This window comes from Anopheles ziemanni, chromosome 3, assembly GCF_943734765.1.
Source record: "Anopheles ziemanni chromosome 3, idAnoZiCoDA_A2_x.2, whole genome shotgun sequence".
NCBI lineage: Eukaryota > Metazoa > Arthropoda > Insecta > Diptera > Culicidae > Anopheles > Anopheles ziemanni.
The window spans coordinates 52,781,036-52,799,661 of record NC_080706.1 but is presented as its reverse complement, the minus strand read 5'-3'; the positions used below and the strand labels follow the sequence as shown (position 1 = coordinate 52,799,661).

General features: G+C 44.2%; 1 protein-coding gene across 1 annotated transcript; it reads left to right on the top strand.

The window, feature by feature from the left end:
- Window positions 1-3,877: 3,877 nt before the first annotated feature.
- On the top strand, window positions 3,878-17,135 carry LOC131284974 (protein O-mannosyl-transferase 2). Its single transcript, XM_058313833.1, has 8 exons — window positions 3,878-3,996; window positions 4,520-4,796; window positions 4,864-5,748; window positions 6,104-6,344; window positions 6,478-6,626; window positions 8,748-8,919; window positions 9,928-10,068; window positions 16,942-17,135. The coding sequence occupies exons 1-8, from the start codon at window positions 3,878-3,880 to the stop codon at window positions 17,133-17,135; spliced, it is 2,178 nt and encodes a 725-aa protein (XP_058169816.1).
- The last annotated feature ends 1,491 nt before the right edge of the window (window positions 17,136-18,626 follow it).

Below are 18,626 nucleotides of genomic sequence, written 5' to 3'. Positions count from 1 at the left end.
ACGGAAACGGGACAGCAAAAACGAAATTGTAAGCAAAGATTGTTTTAGTCGAACAAATGAATTCAACAATCATAACCGTCAATTCGTAATGATCGGTAGCAGTGGCAGAAATAAATGAAATATACTTTAATAGTGAGTTGGATCCACATTTTATTTTCGATTCTTATAGGTTGGATTTGAGTTTTCTTCATATCCCCAGAATTCTATTTACCGTTGAAATAGGACTATTAATTGCAGCTCTTCGTTGCACACGAATTGTATAATGGAGGCTTTTGATGGGAATATCAAAGCGGAGTTGCATTTCTACTGCCAAAGTATTTTCCAATGGGTGAATTTTGGGAACGCAAGTTAAGGTTATCTATTCCGTTCCGAAAAAAAAACGCGAAACAATACCATTAAGTCCAGCACTGACCACAATTATATGATGATGATGCCAAATGTACAACTTCTTACAATTCACTAATTTATGTATCTTTACGGAGTAGCCTGAATAATAGACACGGAAAAGTTATAAAAATATAAACACACACACACGGTAGCACACAGACATACAACACCCTTAATTCCCCTCCACCACCACCGGTGGTTGGCGACCCAAGATCTCCCAAGAGTCTCGGACACGCATTGAATTGATGTATTTTTGGTGTGTTTATGCTCGTCAGATATAAGTGCTAAGGGGTAGCACCCAGTTCTCAACCCCCAAAGATGTTAGAAGATTCGCTAATAGTGTGCGAATGTGTGTGGAAGGTGGTATATCCGATGCAAAACCCACAGTAGGTAAAAAGTAGACGAGTGGGTTGAAAAAAATATAGGACCCCGATGTCACAACATTCCATTAACGCGCGGAGGTAAACCAGTCCAGAGCTGAAACTTTTAGACTGTGTGTATCCCTTCGCTAATCAATCAAAAGACATAAGATGATTGTACTAGAGTAACCAGAAGCAAAAGATTTAAAGTAAATAAGTAGAACGAAACGGATGGGTGAAGTCATCTGCGCAAAGTAAAACAAGTAAAAAACATTTATAGGCGGAAAAGCAGGAGCGAAACCAAACAAAAAACCAGCGAAAAGCGAAACATTTCGGCAGCGCGACAAACAAATGTCATTGTGATTTTTTGGACTATTTCCTAGCGAACGTAAAAATTCCTATAGCAAAGATTAAGAAAAAGGTGAAAGTTCGCTGCACGCAGCTGAGGGGCAGCGGAAAGAAAATCAGTAGAAGCGATGATAAATTTAGGACCTAAACCTATGAGCAGGCGCGGAGACGGGAAGAGAATTAGTGAATTCCCACGGATAGCTAAGAAAATAAAATTAAAAAACTCAAATATTCCTATGTATAAACACGAAAACGAACTATTGTAAAATTTGAACTCTTATCAGTAAAAGAAAATGTTGAACATCATAAATGAAATTTGCGAATACACACCACCACCACCCTACATTAAACAAAATGAAAAACAAATCGTGTAACGTGTGAAAACTACTTTAACAGAAAGAACAGAAAGTATTGCTTGTCATCGCCATTTTGGGTGCAGAAAGAAGTTGGCAATAAATTATTAAAATTGAATTCCCCGCCGAGTTTGGCTTCAACGAGAATGGAAACGAAAGAACTTTCAATGACAACCAGACAGGTAACTATGGTTACGGAGGGGCACTTACCATATTGACTTGGTTGTCGAGCGGCTCGTAGGCGATATAGTCGGCAACAAACGCAGCAATCTCCTCCCAGGACCCGATGAGATCCGGAAACAGCAGCACCGATGGCCGGAGCGTGGTGCTGACAAACTTCTGCACTCCGCACTCGTTCGGCAGGGCCAGCACCAGCGGCTTCCGGTGGCCAAACTTCTCCCGGTACTGACGGCGAAAGTTCTCTGCGAACAGCAGCACCAGTTTTTCCTTCGACGAGAGCGTGCGGTATGTTTCCGGGAACGATTCCTCCACCGCCGGTTCCGGTGCGCCCTCCTCCGTGGTGGACGAGCTACTGGGTTCCGGTGCCGGTGGTTGGTACGACGGGAAGCAGGTGTCGATGACGCCGAGCTTCCGCTTGACCGCGTCGAGGGTTTCCCCGTTCGGCAACGACTCCACGTTGAACTCGGGAGATTGGCGCACGGTCGGTTCCCGGGTCGGGGTCGGCGGAGGAATACGAAGCTCGCGGGCTTGGGCACGCTTGTCGCGCAGCTTCTTAATTAAAATGTCAGCCACATTGGCCGAAATAGAACTGTCCCGAGCGGAAGCCATCACGAAGGTACGCACGCACAGGTGAAAGAAAGGAACGGAACTGAACGTTTGCGACGTTCGAGAAATCAACAAACTTTCCAGCCGCCTTCAACCATTGCCATGGCGACCCAGCGTTCGCAATGGAACAGTACCGAACTTAGGGGAACAAGGGGTAATACAAACTGACTTAATTTCTAAAATTTAATTATTCTTCTATTTCACTGTTGTATGGAAAGTATTTTACACTTCACACATATAGTGGAGACTTTATATTTCCCAATCGAAGTAAAACGAATATCTTGTTTTTGACAAAAGAAGTAAAAACGATTGTAATAAGACCCACAAAAGTATAATTAAAGAAAATATATATTTTATTTCGGGTGTTCTTTAACAACACAACAACAAAAAACAATGTTTGTACCTTGCATTTAATCCTAATATCTAGTACATTTTCGACTATGTGCATAAATAAAATCTGCAACGAATATTCAATACTAGTTCACTTGGTAATGTTCTATCTATTTTACTAGAAGTTCACCAAACTTGTAGCGTGCTAATCTTTCATAACACCACTTTACTGTCAGTTCATTGTTAACATAACGGAAAATATTTCTTTAAAAGTACAATTGACACGAACAATAATAATCGTACGTGAAAAAGGGTTAAGCAACTACGAGACATTTGAGAAATGCTACGAAAAGGTTTGACAAACCAAACGAGTTATGCAACCGTTAAATTAACGTATCGTGGTTTTCCTATCAAGCCATCGTTTAATATCCGTCTAGGTTGGGTTCGCCTTACTCATCCCTGTTACACAAGATTGTCTAGCAAATGATGATACCAATTCTAGCATCAATCCAGTTTCGAATACGACGAAAACGCCCCTTTCTTTGTAATGCTCCCGCCCTCAGTCTAGTCCCACAATGCGCATGTTCTGTTTTCGGTCGATCGGAGACTTCAATGCCAGTCGTCTGTCATTTCACAAGAAACGAACCGTTTAAAACGCGGGATTCTTCTTTAAATCGACCTGTTTATCAAATTAACATAATTTCATGAAAAGATTTCTGAAGCCTATATTTTGTGAAAATTGTTAAGAGATTGTAAGTTCTGAGATTTTTTTAAATTCCTTCCACATTACAACGTGGCCAGCTCTTTCTTAAATGCAATCTCAAAAGCTTTCATCAACAGTTCGTTGCCTGAGCTTTTTGCTAAGACCGGTTGTGATTTCCTCCTCAAGACGTTGGGCCAACACAAATACAAACACGGTTCTCCCCTGTACTGAACGCCGATCTTCGGTTGTTACGGCAACTCTGGGGCAGAGATCTCTACCAAGCTCGCGATCATTCGAGCCACGATCGTTCCACGGTGCGGACGCATAGCACGACAAACCACTTTCCATTTCGTGACTCCACGTGTGCATAAGGCGGGAGCGAGATCTGTCTCGCTTGCTCCCGTTTGGCGTCGGATAGAGTGAAATACACTGAACGACCCCAGTGCAAGTGCCCCCAGCAACGCATCGAAACGGAACTGACAGTTTGTTTGTTTTGATCGTGGCGTAGGCGAAATTTTCGAGAAGCCAATTGCTCGGCGCACTGTTTGATCTTCAATTTGCAGCTAGAGCTGTCCCGTGCCTGTGTGTGGAATCGAATGTAAAAGTGCAGGATGGCCTCTGCAACGGCGAGCGAAAGTGATGCTAGTCCCAAAAATGCCACCACCAACAAAACGATGGCACCGCAGAAGAAAGCAGGCGCGCCCGGAACGAGTGAGAAAAGTGAACAGAAGTAAGTTTATGTGATGCTGTTGTTGACAAAGTGTTCTCAACTTGGAAGCGGGGAGATTTAATGCGATTAATTCAGCAATGCCTGTAGTGCGACCGAGAAGCCATGGGATGGAGTTGTTGCGCAAGAGTTTGTGGTGAAAGATGGCTTCGTTACGCCCGTCATTAACTCCAACAGGGCGGCCTTTCGAAAAATACACGTTGTCGTCTTCTATTTGAAGGTTAGCTGGCTTTGGCTTCGGTGAAGACCGGTTTTTGGCTCCCGGGAAGCTGTTAAAGAAAAAGACCAAATGTCAAGTTAAACGCATTGCAAAAACTAATTTTTTTTTTTGTGGTGTGATGAGTGTATTTGGAATTTACCAGTCATCATATTTTATTAGCGTCAAAATAGTATTGTAAATTGGGAATAAATGGGTAATTAAAATCAACCCCACCGGGTTTAAGATCTTACTAACATTCGAGATACAAGATCTTAATCTTGTTAGAAAGCAACAAAATGATCGATATGATTCTAAAATTACCTGCAGGACCTGGTGGTGGCTCCTCTTTGGAGTTTTTCTGGCGCTCACCATCGGCACCCGGTTCTACAACGTGACCGTGCCGGATCATGTTTGCTGGGACGAGACCCATTTCGGGAAGATGGGCAGCTGGTACATCAACCGGACGTTCTTCTTCGATGTGCACCCACCGTTGGGTAAGATGCTGATAGGCCTCTCCGGCTATCTCACCGGATACGACGGAACATTTCCCTTCGACAAGCCCGGTGACAAATACAACGGAACCCACTACGAGGGAATGCGAATCGTAAGTGAAAGAACTGGAGGAAGTGTCGTTTTCCTTCGGTTCTAATGTGTGTTGATAATCTTGATAGTTCTGCACGGCCCTCGGTGCCGCCATCGTTCCGATGACGTTCCACACCGTATGGGACATGACAAGCTCGCTGACGGCGTCCACGTTTGCCGCCGCCTACATCCTGTTCGATATCGGTATGCTGATCTTAAACCGGTACATCCTGCTCGACCCACCGCTGATCTTCTTCATGACCGCGTCCGTGATGGGAATGGCACGCGTGTCCCGATTGACGCAGCTGTCGGCCAGCTTCACGACCGGCTGGTGGCTCTGGCTGGCCTTCACCGGTGCGATGTTGGCGTGCACGATCAGCGTGAAGTTTGTCGGGCTGTTCGTGGTGTTGCTGGTCGGCCTGCATACGGCCAGCGATCTGTGGGATGTGCTCGGTGACCTGACCCGACCGATCTCCTACACCGTCCGGCAGCTGGTGGCCCGTGCCCTTACGCTCATCCTGCTACCCATCGTGCTGTACGCCGCTTTCTTCTACGTGCACCTGGCGGTACTGAATCGCAGCGGTAGCGGTGATGGCTTCTACAGCTCTGGCTTTCAGTCCAATCTGGTCGGCAACTCGCTGTATAATGTGTCGATGCCGCGGGAGGTAGCGTACGGTGCGGTGGTGACGCTGAAGAACCACAAGACCGGCGGTGGCTATCTGCACTCCCACAATCATCTGTACCCGAAGGGTTTCGGCGCTCGGCAGCAGCAGGTCACGACGTACAGTCACAAAGACGATAACAACAGATGGCTAATCAAACCGTACGATAAACCGGTGCCGGACAACATCACCCTACTGCGCCATGGCGATCTCGTGCGCTTGGAGCACTTGGCAACGAGGCGTAATCTCCACTCACACCGCGAGCAGGCTCCGATTACCAAGAAACATCTGCAAGTAACGTGCTATGGAGAGGTAAGTAGCTAGAAGCTTGCTAAATTTTATGAATGTTCATTTTAAACCTTCTTGGCAAAATGCAGGCAATGTTTTTCAAAATTAGGCAAAGTTTTTCAAGCAGAAATCGTTTTAATTAATTTTAAATCGTTTCTGAGTTTTTGGAACAATTACTTAAAGCAGTCACTAGTGCCACCTGGAAGGTAGAATGAAAACATAATTGAAATGTGTCTCGACTAACTGAGCTTCAAAGCATGAATAGATGGCGCTAGTGGATTTGAAATTCTCTTTTCGATTTCTTCTTTTTTCAAATTCACCAGTAAAAGCCTTTTACTCACGTTACTCGTTCATTTTGTATGCCTTTTTCGCTCGTTAGGAAGGTCAAGGGGATACGAATGATGTTTGGGTGGTGCAGATCGCTGGTGGACAGGCGGGCCAGACCGTGGAGACCGTAACGAGCCGACTGACGTTCTACCACTACATCGAACGGTGCGTGCTGACGACCACCAGCAAGCAGCTACCCAAGTGGGGCTTCGAACAGCAGGAGGTCACCTGCAATCCGAACATCCGCGACAAGGCCGCCCAGTGGAACGTCGAGGACAATCAGTTTGACAAATGTAACTAAAGCACTCCTTGTTTTCCCAATCCCTAACGTGTTTGCTATGCGTCCAAAGGAACGAACGATTGGCACCATGCTTTCGTTAATTTTGCCGTTGGCGATTTTTCTTTCACATCTCTCGTCGCCTCTAGTGCCGAGCGTTAACTTTCAGGTGTACGCTCCGGGCTTCATAAGTCGATTCCTTGAGTCGCACGCCGTGATGCTGCAGGGCAACGCCGGCCTAAAGCCAAAGGAGGGCGAAGTAACCAGCCGACCGTGGCAGTGGCCCATCAACTATCGGGTGAGTAAATGTTTGCCTGTTACTGCGCTGAAGATGATCGCTTTTAAAGACAACAACAACACACCAGCCGGACAAACGCCGGAACAGATGAATTTCTAAAGAAAGTATTTAAGAAAAACGTTGGGGGCCTAAGTGTTCAGTGGTAGAAAACCTATTTGCTTCCCATTTTAAAGCCTCATTTAGGATCGAAACAACTGCTGGACGAACTTATTTTAATGTCATGTTTTCATAATTAAATTTATTGGAATTAATATTGCGCCAAATCTAATTTTTGTAATGTGTTTGTAATTTGCTTCGTATCGCCAAGGTGGTGTTAAGGACCCTAATGTCGTTAACTTATTCCGCGAGGCGGCAGGTGGTTATAGCAATTATCTTTTATAGTCTTACGCACCTTCGTCGGTACGTGACCGTTCCCGTAACACCGCCATACTACGCATGTGGTAAATGAAATTTATGATAAACCAATCACAAACTGCAGCGATGCGTATCGTCGCTAAGGAATATTCGCTATACCCTCGTTCCAAATGGACCTCGATTGCGTTTAATTGGAACCCGGATTGGAAGTTTTCCACGCAAAACGGCATCCTGTGTAAGGCTATTCATAGCCCATGATATCTTTGCGTATGCTTTCCACCTGGCGAATCCCAAATGTCCTAACGAGTTGAATCCTCTCCAACGTTGCGGATTTTGCGTGTGGAAGGCAAACATTATTATTATCGTCTTCGGAACCCTTTAGTTAAACGATTTTTACTATCCCCGGTCGGTATGCGTCATTGAGCAATTACACCCGGTACGAGCCTGTCACCGTAAGTCGGCCGTTGGGGTGTTAGTGTGAGTGTGAAAGCCATCCCTGTTGGAAGGGAGAGAAGTAATTAAGAAGCCTCAGGTCGTTCGCATACCAGGCGGTTGGAAATGACGCGCACCGCTAACCGGTGGACTCCGTTTGCGGCAGTTCTTGGGTGGAAAACTTAACGCAAGAAGAAGTTTACCGTTGACTGCAGAGCTCACGCAATCAGGTGAAAGAATTCCCTTTTCTCTGTGTCCGTCCGCCTAAGCGTAAAATGGAAGACGATTAACAAGATTAACATTGCTTCTATCACTCGTGAATAATAGAGATACAGTTGATTTTAAAAACGTTTCTTTCGCGACGAAACTCGAGTGTTTCGGTTGGCATTTATTGTGGGTTTTAAAGATAAAATATGGAAGTAATACGAATAAAATGGCAGTTGCGATTTCTGTTTAATTAGGTTTCTAATGCAGTTAAGGGTTTTGAAGTATTCCGTAGCCATTTTTGATAATTCAGTAACACATCTCAAACTTTTTTTTCAATTTTACCAGATATTAAATATTAGTTTTAATGTAACTTCAAGGCTGAAGGAACATGTTGCACAAGTTTGGCGTAGCATTTCGTATCCTCTATACGTCTCCTATGGTCGACACACAATTAACACTAATATTACTTTAATAAAAAGAAGGCTCCAAGACTTCCTATTCTAACGTTTTGTTATTTCTTCTATTAGCCTCTAATTTAAAGTAAACTATTAATTCATAAAAAGCCCAATTGTTGCTCTAATTATAATTAATTTTGCTCATATATTTAATACAATCTCTCGTAACAACTAAAATGTGATTCCGGTCCGTTTGGTGCAAAGTTCAGTCGGTTACAATTTTGCGCTCCATTGAAGAGCATTTAAAACCGAAGCTTTAGCACCCGTAAAATCCGGAGACTTTTCGCATTTTCATGCCTCTTTTCTTCGCGGCCGGCCCATCTATCTTCTCCGTCGGAAGATGGCGCAATAATGACTGAGAGCATGTACTAAAGTTACGGTAGGCTTTTTTCCTTTTTCTGCCGCATGTCGCAGGTTTATATTTTTTACTTGCTTTTCGTTTGTTTTCGGTTGTCCGACCATGACTGACGCGAAATCTCCCCCGACGCTGGGTACTTGTTTCCACTTGAAGAGACGTCCAATTTTACCGCGATTGAGGTGAAATTCACAGTCCCGGATCAGGGGAAGCAAAAAATAAATAAACCATCCTCCTTGCGCCGAGTTTTTTAACAACTTTGTTTTTCACTTTTCCTTTCTTTCCGGCTTTTTTTTTGTTCTTCTCCCCAAACACCAGGGTCAGTTCTTCTCCGGCTCCGACCATCGCGTTTATTTATTGGGCAACCCAATCATCTGGTGGAGCAATTTGGTATTTTTAGCACTCTTTTTAATCATCTTCGGCGTGGAGATTATCAGATATCAGCGCGGCTCGGCGGAAAACAACACCACCAGCTCTTCCGGCGTCGACGGTAAGTGAGGTTAAGAGGTGCTTCGTTGTGTATCTTTTGTTGCGATGCAGATCGAGCGAATCCCGGCGGGCGAGGGCTTGAGAAATGGCGTGAGGCATGCCGGGCGGACGGGCGGTAAATTTAGTACCAGGGGCGCGTAGTATTTCACGAAATACGGCTCGTCGTAACTTTTAATTGTCCCACCGTCCGTCCAGTCCGGCACCTCTCGCCACCCGTTAATGGGTGACCCAGCCGGTGACCGCGTGAAAATTGAGCGTACCGGGAAAGCGGCAGGCTGGGAAGAAGCATTTTCGCGGCCCCAGTCCCCAGGATGCCTGTCTTTAGAGAAGGTGTCATTTGCACGGCAAACGCCTCCGTTCGCTTTCGTTTGTAACCGTGGTAAAAAGACGGACAAACCTTTTTTGGTGTGAGGAAGAGAGTGTTCCTACAAATTAAGACGACAAATAAGCACTGCTTGAGTTCAAGGAGGAGAGTTTCGCGTTTCATCTTAGATAGTCAATACGGTTACAGCTATAAAGCGTTCACTAGGAAGAACAATATTGCATGCAAATTAGGTAGAGCCTTTGTTGCTTGAACTACAAACTTTTATAACGTAAAAACAAAGTTAACTCTTAGACCAAACCTTCCCGCCTTAATCAGTTTCGATAATAAGTCATATAAATTAACGGGTTTATATACCGTTTGCAAAATTAATTTCGCTCTTCTCAAGATGTCGAATTAAAAACTCATGCAAACAATTTTTAACTATAAAACTGACCTCTAGCCTAAATCATTCAACTGCAATCATTTATCAAATCTCAAGTGAATTTGAATAAAAAATATATGTACAATCGAACCATCTAAATCATATTTAACATTCTTGAACAAACTTACGCACACAGCGTTAAAAAAAATAATTCAAAAAGCGCTCAAGCTTCGGTTGATTAATATCTTTTCGCCATTTTGCAATCTTCAATCGATATCGGACACAATTTCGTTAAATTAATTATGCCCCTCATTTCGTTCCAGAGAATAAATGGCGACTGCTTCGGGCTGGCCTGTGGCTATTCGGTGGCTGGTTAATTCATTACTTGCCCTTCTACGCGATGGGTCGCGTCCTGTACTTCCACCACTACTTTCCCGCGCTGGTCTTCAACTCGATGCTCGCCGGTAGGTAGAACCGACCGGTTGTCACTTTTTAATTAATCATCCATTTGTCATCGTCATAACTTCATCGTTCCGGGCGAGTTTTTAAGAGTTTTATCATTCGGCCGAACGAATGAATATTCTAATAATCATTCATCCTCGGGTGGAATACAAAGTGGGCGATATTTCAATATTCTTTCGCTTCCGCAAGTGACGTTCAAGCTCTCTGCGTGCGTCCTTTTAATGGGATTATTTAATGTAATTTAATTGATAAACTTTCTGCTTAACCCGTACGCAAACTTCCTGCCATCTCGGGTGAAACGCGTCCTATCACCCGCTGTCCCAATCGAGTCGATGGGACAGTTTGGGGTTTTCCGTCTTGTTTTTCTCCTATTTACGACTATCCTTCCGACCCTCACCAGCGAGCGCTTGATGGATGCGATTTTAACGAGGCAGCTCTCATTTCGATTTCCTTCCTCGATTTGCCTCGACGCACTGATTGACGGGCTGGTTTGGATGCCACTTCGAGCTGACTTTCCGGCGGCATCCGGCATGAGTGAATGGAGGGCCTTTCGAATCCGGCTGGGAAAATGTAATGCTATCTGATGGGACGTTTTTGGCACACACAACCAACAGAAAAAAAAAATAGCAACACCATTTTCCATTTGGAATTTTGGTGTGATCCAAACCATATGGGGTGCATCGAATGGAGAGCACCCAATGAAAAGCCCATTCGATATCGGAAATTCGGACTTCATTTCGGAACTGCCGGTCCGGTTCTAGGCGACCGAACACCACCGACCGCTGCTGTGCGTTCACTTGAGCTGATGGAAAGCGTGATGGTTGGCGTCAAGTGAATCGGAACTCGAACCTCGATGCCTGGATTGCATTCCGATCGCTGCACTTCGATAGGTATTTTCATACGATTTTTTTCCTTCCCCCCTTATTATTATTATTTGTAATATTCATATTTTCGTGCATCATCAAGCGAGGAAAACGCATTGCATTCGTTTGGCCCAGTCCGTTTTTTCAGCATGGGTCCTCAAAGGACGCAAGCAGATGGTAGCGTGCGAATGGAAAGGTAAAATGGATAAGAGACAAGCTTTCGGAAGGACGGTTCGCCTCCCACTCGGAGATGATTTTAATGAGCTGCATCCCGAGTTTTTCCCCTTTGAAAACGGAAGATAAATGTACCCACAAAAAAGCCACAACCTACCAGCTTCACAGGAACAGCACTTGATTTCCACCGGTGGTTCAATTGGCCGAACGATTTAAAAAAGCAACTCGGAAGAGCGTTGGTTCGCGGTGGTTGTGCGGGGTAGCCACTCATCGAAGCGTAGAAATTCAATTTCATAACGAAATTAGTTTTCAACCACTCCCTTTCCTCCCAGCTCCTCTTCGGAAAGTGATACACCCCCGGGTGTCCATCATAGTCGACGGTAATACGGTGCGGCTTGCGGGAAACTCATTATGAAAACCATATGGGATTCACAAAAATAACGAAAGGAAAATGGAAGCGCGTGAAAGGATTCCGAGGATGCAGAGGGCATCATTAATTTACGGTGAAAAGCATTTGCTCGTGGCTTGTTCGGCTGTCGTCCGATAAGGGGTTTTCCGCTTTTGTCCGCCCCGAGACGGCCGGGGAAACTTTGATTGGTGTAATATCGCATTAGTGGAATCAATTAATTTGTAAAACACCCGGCGCAGGTCCTCACACTTTACCGAACAAAACGGATCAGTTCATTAGCATTTTGGGTTTGCCAAAAAAAAAGGGTAAAACGTACTTTCCTGCAAACAAGCGATTCGTTGAATCCGGTACAGTTTTAACTCTTTGTTGTGTTTCGGGGGGCTTTCTTTACACTGCAGCACTATGTTGATAATATTAAATATAAAACGGCGAAGAACACAAATTGTGATAGAATGTGATTACATCTTTATAGTATTTCTTTATGTTAATTTCATCGAAAGAGATATGACTATGGATCAAAACTTTTTCTTCTATTTCCATATAGACAAATACGTTTTGGAACAAATAAGATATCGAAGATGATCCAATATTTACCACGGATTATCCAAAGCAGTTGTGTAGGCTGTAAGACATGTTTTGAGGTCAGTGTTCCGACTTCTCGCTGAAATTTATGTGACAAAGAATTCCTTTTCAAATAAACTTCATTAAAATTTTGCTAAATTTCCGCGATTCTTCTGATCTTTACCGTTATTTCATGTCATATTAAGTTAAGAATTTTTAAAATGTTAGCCTGAAAAACCTCAGAAATGGTTTACACAAAATGAATTAAAATCGAAAAAAAAAATAAACTCTGGGAGATACTTTTCGAAAGGTTTTGAATTGTTTTGTCACGCAGGATTGGTTTTCGACGAAATTGAACTGCAAAATGGTGCAAAAAGAGCATAGGCAAGATACGCTTTACGCACTCTCCTCCGAAGGCTCTCCGTAAGAATCAATCTTTTTCTCGGCACAGATTGTTCACCTCCATTCGCAGAGGACTCCTTCGCCGGGTTCTTTGTAGGGGTAAAATTGTTTTCCATGCTCAGGTAGAAAGGGGAAAAAACAAAAGAAAACCAAATCGAGCCAGGGCGACATTCGAAGGTGCCAACAATTCATTCACTTGGTATGTGCGGCAGTCGGCTTCCATTTGTTACACAATCGGTGCTTGGCCCCACTTTATCCTCCATTTGCGTGGGCTCGAAACCTCGAGTGGTGTAGGGGAATGGGACGGAGGGAGAAAAATGTTAAATTACTCCTAAATTACTTGCTCGAATAACTTTGCACAAAGCTCTACCGGCGCGTTGGGAGAAATGATGAAAGAGACCAACGTGGGGGAGTGAAATTGGCCTTAGACGAGATGAGGGAAGGACAAAGGGGGAGGCCCCGAAAAAAAGAAGGAAAAGTCCTGCATGCAAAAGGTCAAGGCAGGAAAAATCCAATTTCGTAACAATCAAATAACAGCGGTGAAAAATAGAACTTCTACGCCTGGCGCAATAAGGGCCTTACGATGTGCTCGACCGATTTCGCACGCTCGGGATGTGAACCTCGCTCGAAGGAAGCCTTCCGCAGGGTGGAAGGCGGTAGAGAGCGGAGCTCGATCGACGGGAATATAAAAGGGAAGTAACGGAACGAAAAAGAAAAATCGAACTAACTCAACGGAAAAAGTTTGCGGCAACTTGTAGCGAAATGTTTGATTTTTCCACCGACGGCGACCGAGTGGTCCGGGGGTTTCCTTCTTATTTCTCCGGAAAAGCTAACGTGAAACGTGTCGTCTGGCTGCCGTCCGGGAGCGACGGTGATGATTTCTTCCGCCTTTTCCGACGGTATGACCGGTCCGCTTCCGGTGGTTTGCTTGCGCGCGGGTTTCCTTTTCATCCGAACGCGTTTTACGCGCTCGGACATCATCTCGTTTTCCTTCATTTCCCGACCCATAGTCCTCCCGGGTTCGGGTGCCACATTTCCACCGGTTATTGGAACGGTGTGCCTTTGCCGAGACGAGAGGAAATCTTTTATTGAGGCAAAACATCTTACAATCTTCAGTTGCCTTTCGCCGGAAGGACGCGATCGATGGGTCAACTTTCCGTCGGTTCGGTCAGCAAAGTTGTTCCATCGCATCACCGCTTTTCGTTGCGTCGGACGGACGATGCGGTTTGCGATTTCGATTGCGAAGGAACAGCGTGTTTTCTTTCTATTTTTTTACTGCCGGTATCCTTCGCTGGATTTCCCGTTTCCCAAAGTAAACGAACCTAACAAAGTAAGTCCAAATCAATTGGATAACGAGTCATGGGTTTGGCAAACAAGTTTTCCACCATGCTTTCGTGCTATTGTGAATAATAAGGTCGAGGGAAAATTCTAGCACACAAAGTAACAAAAAACGATAACGGTTTATGCCAGCATTTTCATTTCCTAACGTACAAAGCAGCATTTAAGGAATGTAAATTAATTTATTATCATCACTTTATGGATTTTAGTTTAGTTCTTCTTATTTGGAATCGAATCCATCGAAAATAGTGTTAATCATCAATTTTTTTTTATTGTCCTATTTGATGACGTTCTATGCCTAAAGTATTATTTAAACGATAGCATCGTTTCACTCACCTTTTTCTTACTTGAGAAGAGACGAGAAGAATCGGCCCCGACTTGATCATCTTTCGTGTGGTTAATCAAAAATGGATTATATGGATCAACACAAGATTAGACGTCAAAAACTGATCATCTAATGAGTTGCGGAGAAATTAATGATCAGCTGATTTGTTCGGGAAAAAATTCGGACTAGTACAGTAGATCCTCGCAGTACGCTATACCCGATATACGCGACTTTTTATTAAATGACAGCCTATAGCGTTCAGCGTTGTTGCTTGAGTTCTGATAGGTCAACTTTGCTTTGATTTAGTGGAATGATGTTTTTAAAGCTCAGTTTTAAACAGCCGTTTAAAGGCAATGACTGCAACGGCCTGAATTACCCAAAAAAATATCCATTGTTTTCGCAATCAATACACGTGAGTTCTTGTTTCGTTAAGCTGCTCTCTAATCTTGAAGCGATTAATATGGCATCAAATAATAAAAAGTAGTCGCAAGAAGTGTGCTATACAAATTTCAGAAAAGTTTAAAGGAGTGAAGATGTTCGAAAAAGGAGAGAATTATGCAGCAATAGCCCGTAAGATGAAGTATAAACAATATGGCAGAGGAAATTCGAAATACGCGAAAACTTGATATACGCTTTAGCGTTCGGTCCCAAAAATAGACGTAAAGCGGGGAGTACTCCACATCAATTTTATGTTTTTGAGAGTGCTCTGAATATCAGTTCTCGGACCAAGATAATGTTATCGTTGTTTCGTTATTTAAAATTTTAGAATGCAGCAACCTGCGGCTTTACTAGGTTTCTACCGTTACCAAGCACTAATGTACCGCGTCGAAACTTGGTGAAATACTATCGGTTCACCACAACAGAACTGACGAAAAGTTGGCTCACATCAAACACTAATCGTGGTAAACACGTTCGGTCAGATTTAGTTGGCGTTGCTTCGCGGCTATGATGGGACCGTTCCGCCAAACCCGGTGCTGAACCGGCCGTCAAAATGCCAAAAGGTCCTCCCGATCGTATCGCAACCGTTCATTGAGCAGGGCAAGGATCAACACTATTTGGGTGAAATCAATAAATTAACGGCTAAAAAGTCGACCGAACCAAGCCCTAGTAAATCTCCGTCGGTCGGTCGGATGAATGGTCGGGAAAACGAACCGGGGGCGAGGTTTATTGTCCCACACAATATTGGTGCCGCTCATTAGCGTAAGCTAACACATCGAAACATTCGGTTCGCTCAGAGGCAGTCGGTCACTTTTTGGTTTCCCCGCAATCCACCGCGATTATCGTACTCGTGGAGGTGGAAAATTAAAATACAATCCTTTCCGCCGGTCGGGTGAATGAGCTTTTCACACCAGGGTTTCGGTGTATTGTGGTTTGAGGTACGTGGGAGCGATGTACGCTCGGTGAGGGTCGAGTTAATTATACTGAAGTATATGATAACCAAACTTGCATCATAAAAGCATAAAATGGAATACGATTAAGTTGCAATTTTGCTGAATCCAATGATGTATATGTAAATCATTTAAAAACTAATAGTTTTAATCTATATTCACTCTACTTTTTACGATCGCTTGAGCACTTTTTTGTAAAATTGTAAAACATCTGTTTTGTCTCTCAAATGCGTATCAAATGTTACTCAAAACTTTATTACCTTAGTTAAAAGGAATCTTTTTGGCCTACCTAAATCCATAAGTCAATATTAACCTAAAATAAAAGATTCAAACAAAAAGTAAAATGTATCACGCAAAGAACAAATTATTTGTGGAACAGAATTTAAACATTCAGTTTCGCAACAATTTACAAAACGTTTGAAAAAGCACTATTCTTCGGTGCCTTTTTTCGTACTTCAAGTCTCTTTTTGACAAATTTATAAGGAAACGAAGAAAACAGCATATTAATAGCATAACGGCATAGGAGCTTTTATTAATCATTGTTGTTTTATATCATTGTGGGATCAACATTCTATTTGTTTTTGTGTTTTTCCTTCGTAACGTAAAGTGTTTTATTAATGCGGTCCTTGAAGTAGTTATTTTTATATTCATTGTGCTTGCATTATTATTACTTATATTGAGATGTGTCCTTTGGCTACTTATTTCTTTTATTATAAAACCCCTTCGAGTATTCAGATCTTGTGGTTGGTTTCAAACCCTGATTGCCGTATTGTACCAACACCATCCTTCGGAGTCTAATGTGTGTCAATTGTTGAGCCGACGAAAATTGGAGGCAGCTGCATTATCCCGTGTTGCACTTCGACGCCCGGCTCACGTTCCCCTCCCGTCTCGTCCGGGTGTCATTACTCTCGCATGCAGTTGTTCCAATTTCAACGGTCATTAATTTTGAACGACGCACCAAAACATCGGATGGAGCCGGGCGAGGCAGCGGTGCGAAAACCACACCGGGACGAGATTTATCGAACTCACCTGTCCGAACACGCTCCAATTGGTCAGGCCCGATCACAACCTTCGAAATTGTGGTTTCATGTTCAATCAACCCCCCGTGTTGACGAGGTGTTCCTCTCTCGTCAATTCGTCCCGGTGGTTGCGGTTTTGGGCACCGTGCTCGGAGTCGCATTCCGGGAGTGGGTCCTGAATCCGGTGGCCAAATAAAAATAAACCGGAAAAAACAAACCGGTCGGCTTTTCCGAGGACTTTTCGGGGACTTCGTTGCGGTTGCCGTGGTCGGTTCTTCGTTGGCCAATGGTCGATGGATGAGGGCCACGTGCCCTCATCGGGAAAGAATGCCATCTATTTTCCCTGGTTTTTTGGTGATACTTTTATACTAACTCGAGTTCCCGTTTCCGTTTCAGGTGTAATGTTGGACTACGTTACCGTCCGGTTGCCCGCCTGGATGCGCCATGCCGTGCTCGGAGCCGCGATGGCTGGATTGGTGTACAGCTTCGTCCTCTTTTCCCCGCTGGCGTACGGCATGAAGGGCCCCTTTAGCCACGAACCAAACTCGACCCTGGCCGGACTGAAGTGGATGAGCAGCTGGGAGTTTTAAGTTGCCGAGGGCTACGATGTTGTGGTGTTGGCGAGGCAGGTTGCCAATGTGACTACAACAATTAATCGTTCTGATTTGATCGGACTTCCGTCGCTAAAACTGCCTTTTGTCATTAAGCTCCATAGATTGGAACGTTAAAATCCAATATAGTACTGTAACAATACTCGTGTTTGCAATAAACAATTGTTGAACTATCTACTTAGTCAAACATAACCAAACCACATCAACCAACGTTTTGACATAAACTATCTGACCCCATTAACCGTATTCAGATTTTAAAATACCCATCTTCATAGTTTGTCCCTTTTAGGACCCCTTGAGGATCATATTCGTTCATTCACCACAACATAGCATTCTTTCGGTTCAAACAAAGACACCCCATCTCCCATTTCCCCACTTCGTGCGGTTTCCGGATCATTATGTTGCCTGCTCGTTGTTTTTGATTATAGGTTCTTTGTCCCGAGCTGCTGGTCAGTATCAATCCCAACTTCTTTTGGTTTTGGAGTAGTGCGGGAAAAAACCAAAGAAAATCGATGTAGCAACAACAACAGCTGGTGAAAAATGCACCATAAAAACGGAACTGGGTTGGAGAGGATTTCCAAAGGATCGCCCTCGTAATCCACAATAATTTCAATCTTTTTCCTTACCCCTTTTTATTGCTTCCAGCTTCGGTTCCAGTCCATTCGCTCTATCGCTCTCACACACACGCCGTATGACTAGGATGAAAGAGCAATTGGACGAGAAAGATTTATTCACATCAACTAACGCATCCGGTCCGGTCTAATGTTTCTCACCCACTTAGAAACCGCTTCAAAGTGACCTCGGGGTTTGATCCCTCCCCTGCCCTGCCGCCCGCCATAAGCCCCACCCTAACCACCTACAACCCACGGTCCGTAGCTTGATCTCGTTTCGGGTTCGGAAACTGACGAGTTGTAAAGCTGCTGCGGCGAAATTGACCTTCGGTAATAACGATACAACCTATTAACACGTCTTCTAGTGCTGGATTTCGATGGAAGATGCCATGGGAAGCCGGTCCTCCTGTCGAAGCGCTGTCCAAGGACCCAGAAGGAAGGTTCATGCAGGGATTTACAAAAGTGTACCCAGCGTGTGCCAGGGCATTCGTTTGGGCAAACATTTGCTAACAAATTGTAAATTGCTTTTCGGAAAATCCGGCGGAGCAGCGGAAGGTGGTACGGAGGGGCAGCATGCTTTCTGAGTCAAGTCAAAAGGATAACCCCACTCATCCCACCCCTAACCCGTCTGTTATTATGGGGCGGGGGGAAGATGGAAGTAAATCTTTTCCACCCCTTTGCCGGAGCGATGGAAACGACTCAAGTCAAGACAAGTCGTTTTCTGCGGACGGTGTGGATTTAACTTCTTATCGTGCCCGCTCCACCCCTCCCCGTCTGAGGATAGGGGACAGTTTGGTTGTCCATCCAGCTGCATGTCGTCCAATTAATTTACTTGCCTTCTTTCAAGACGGTGACGGAC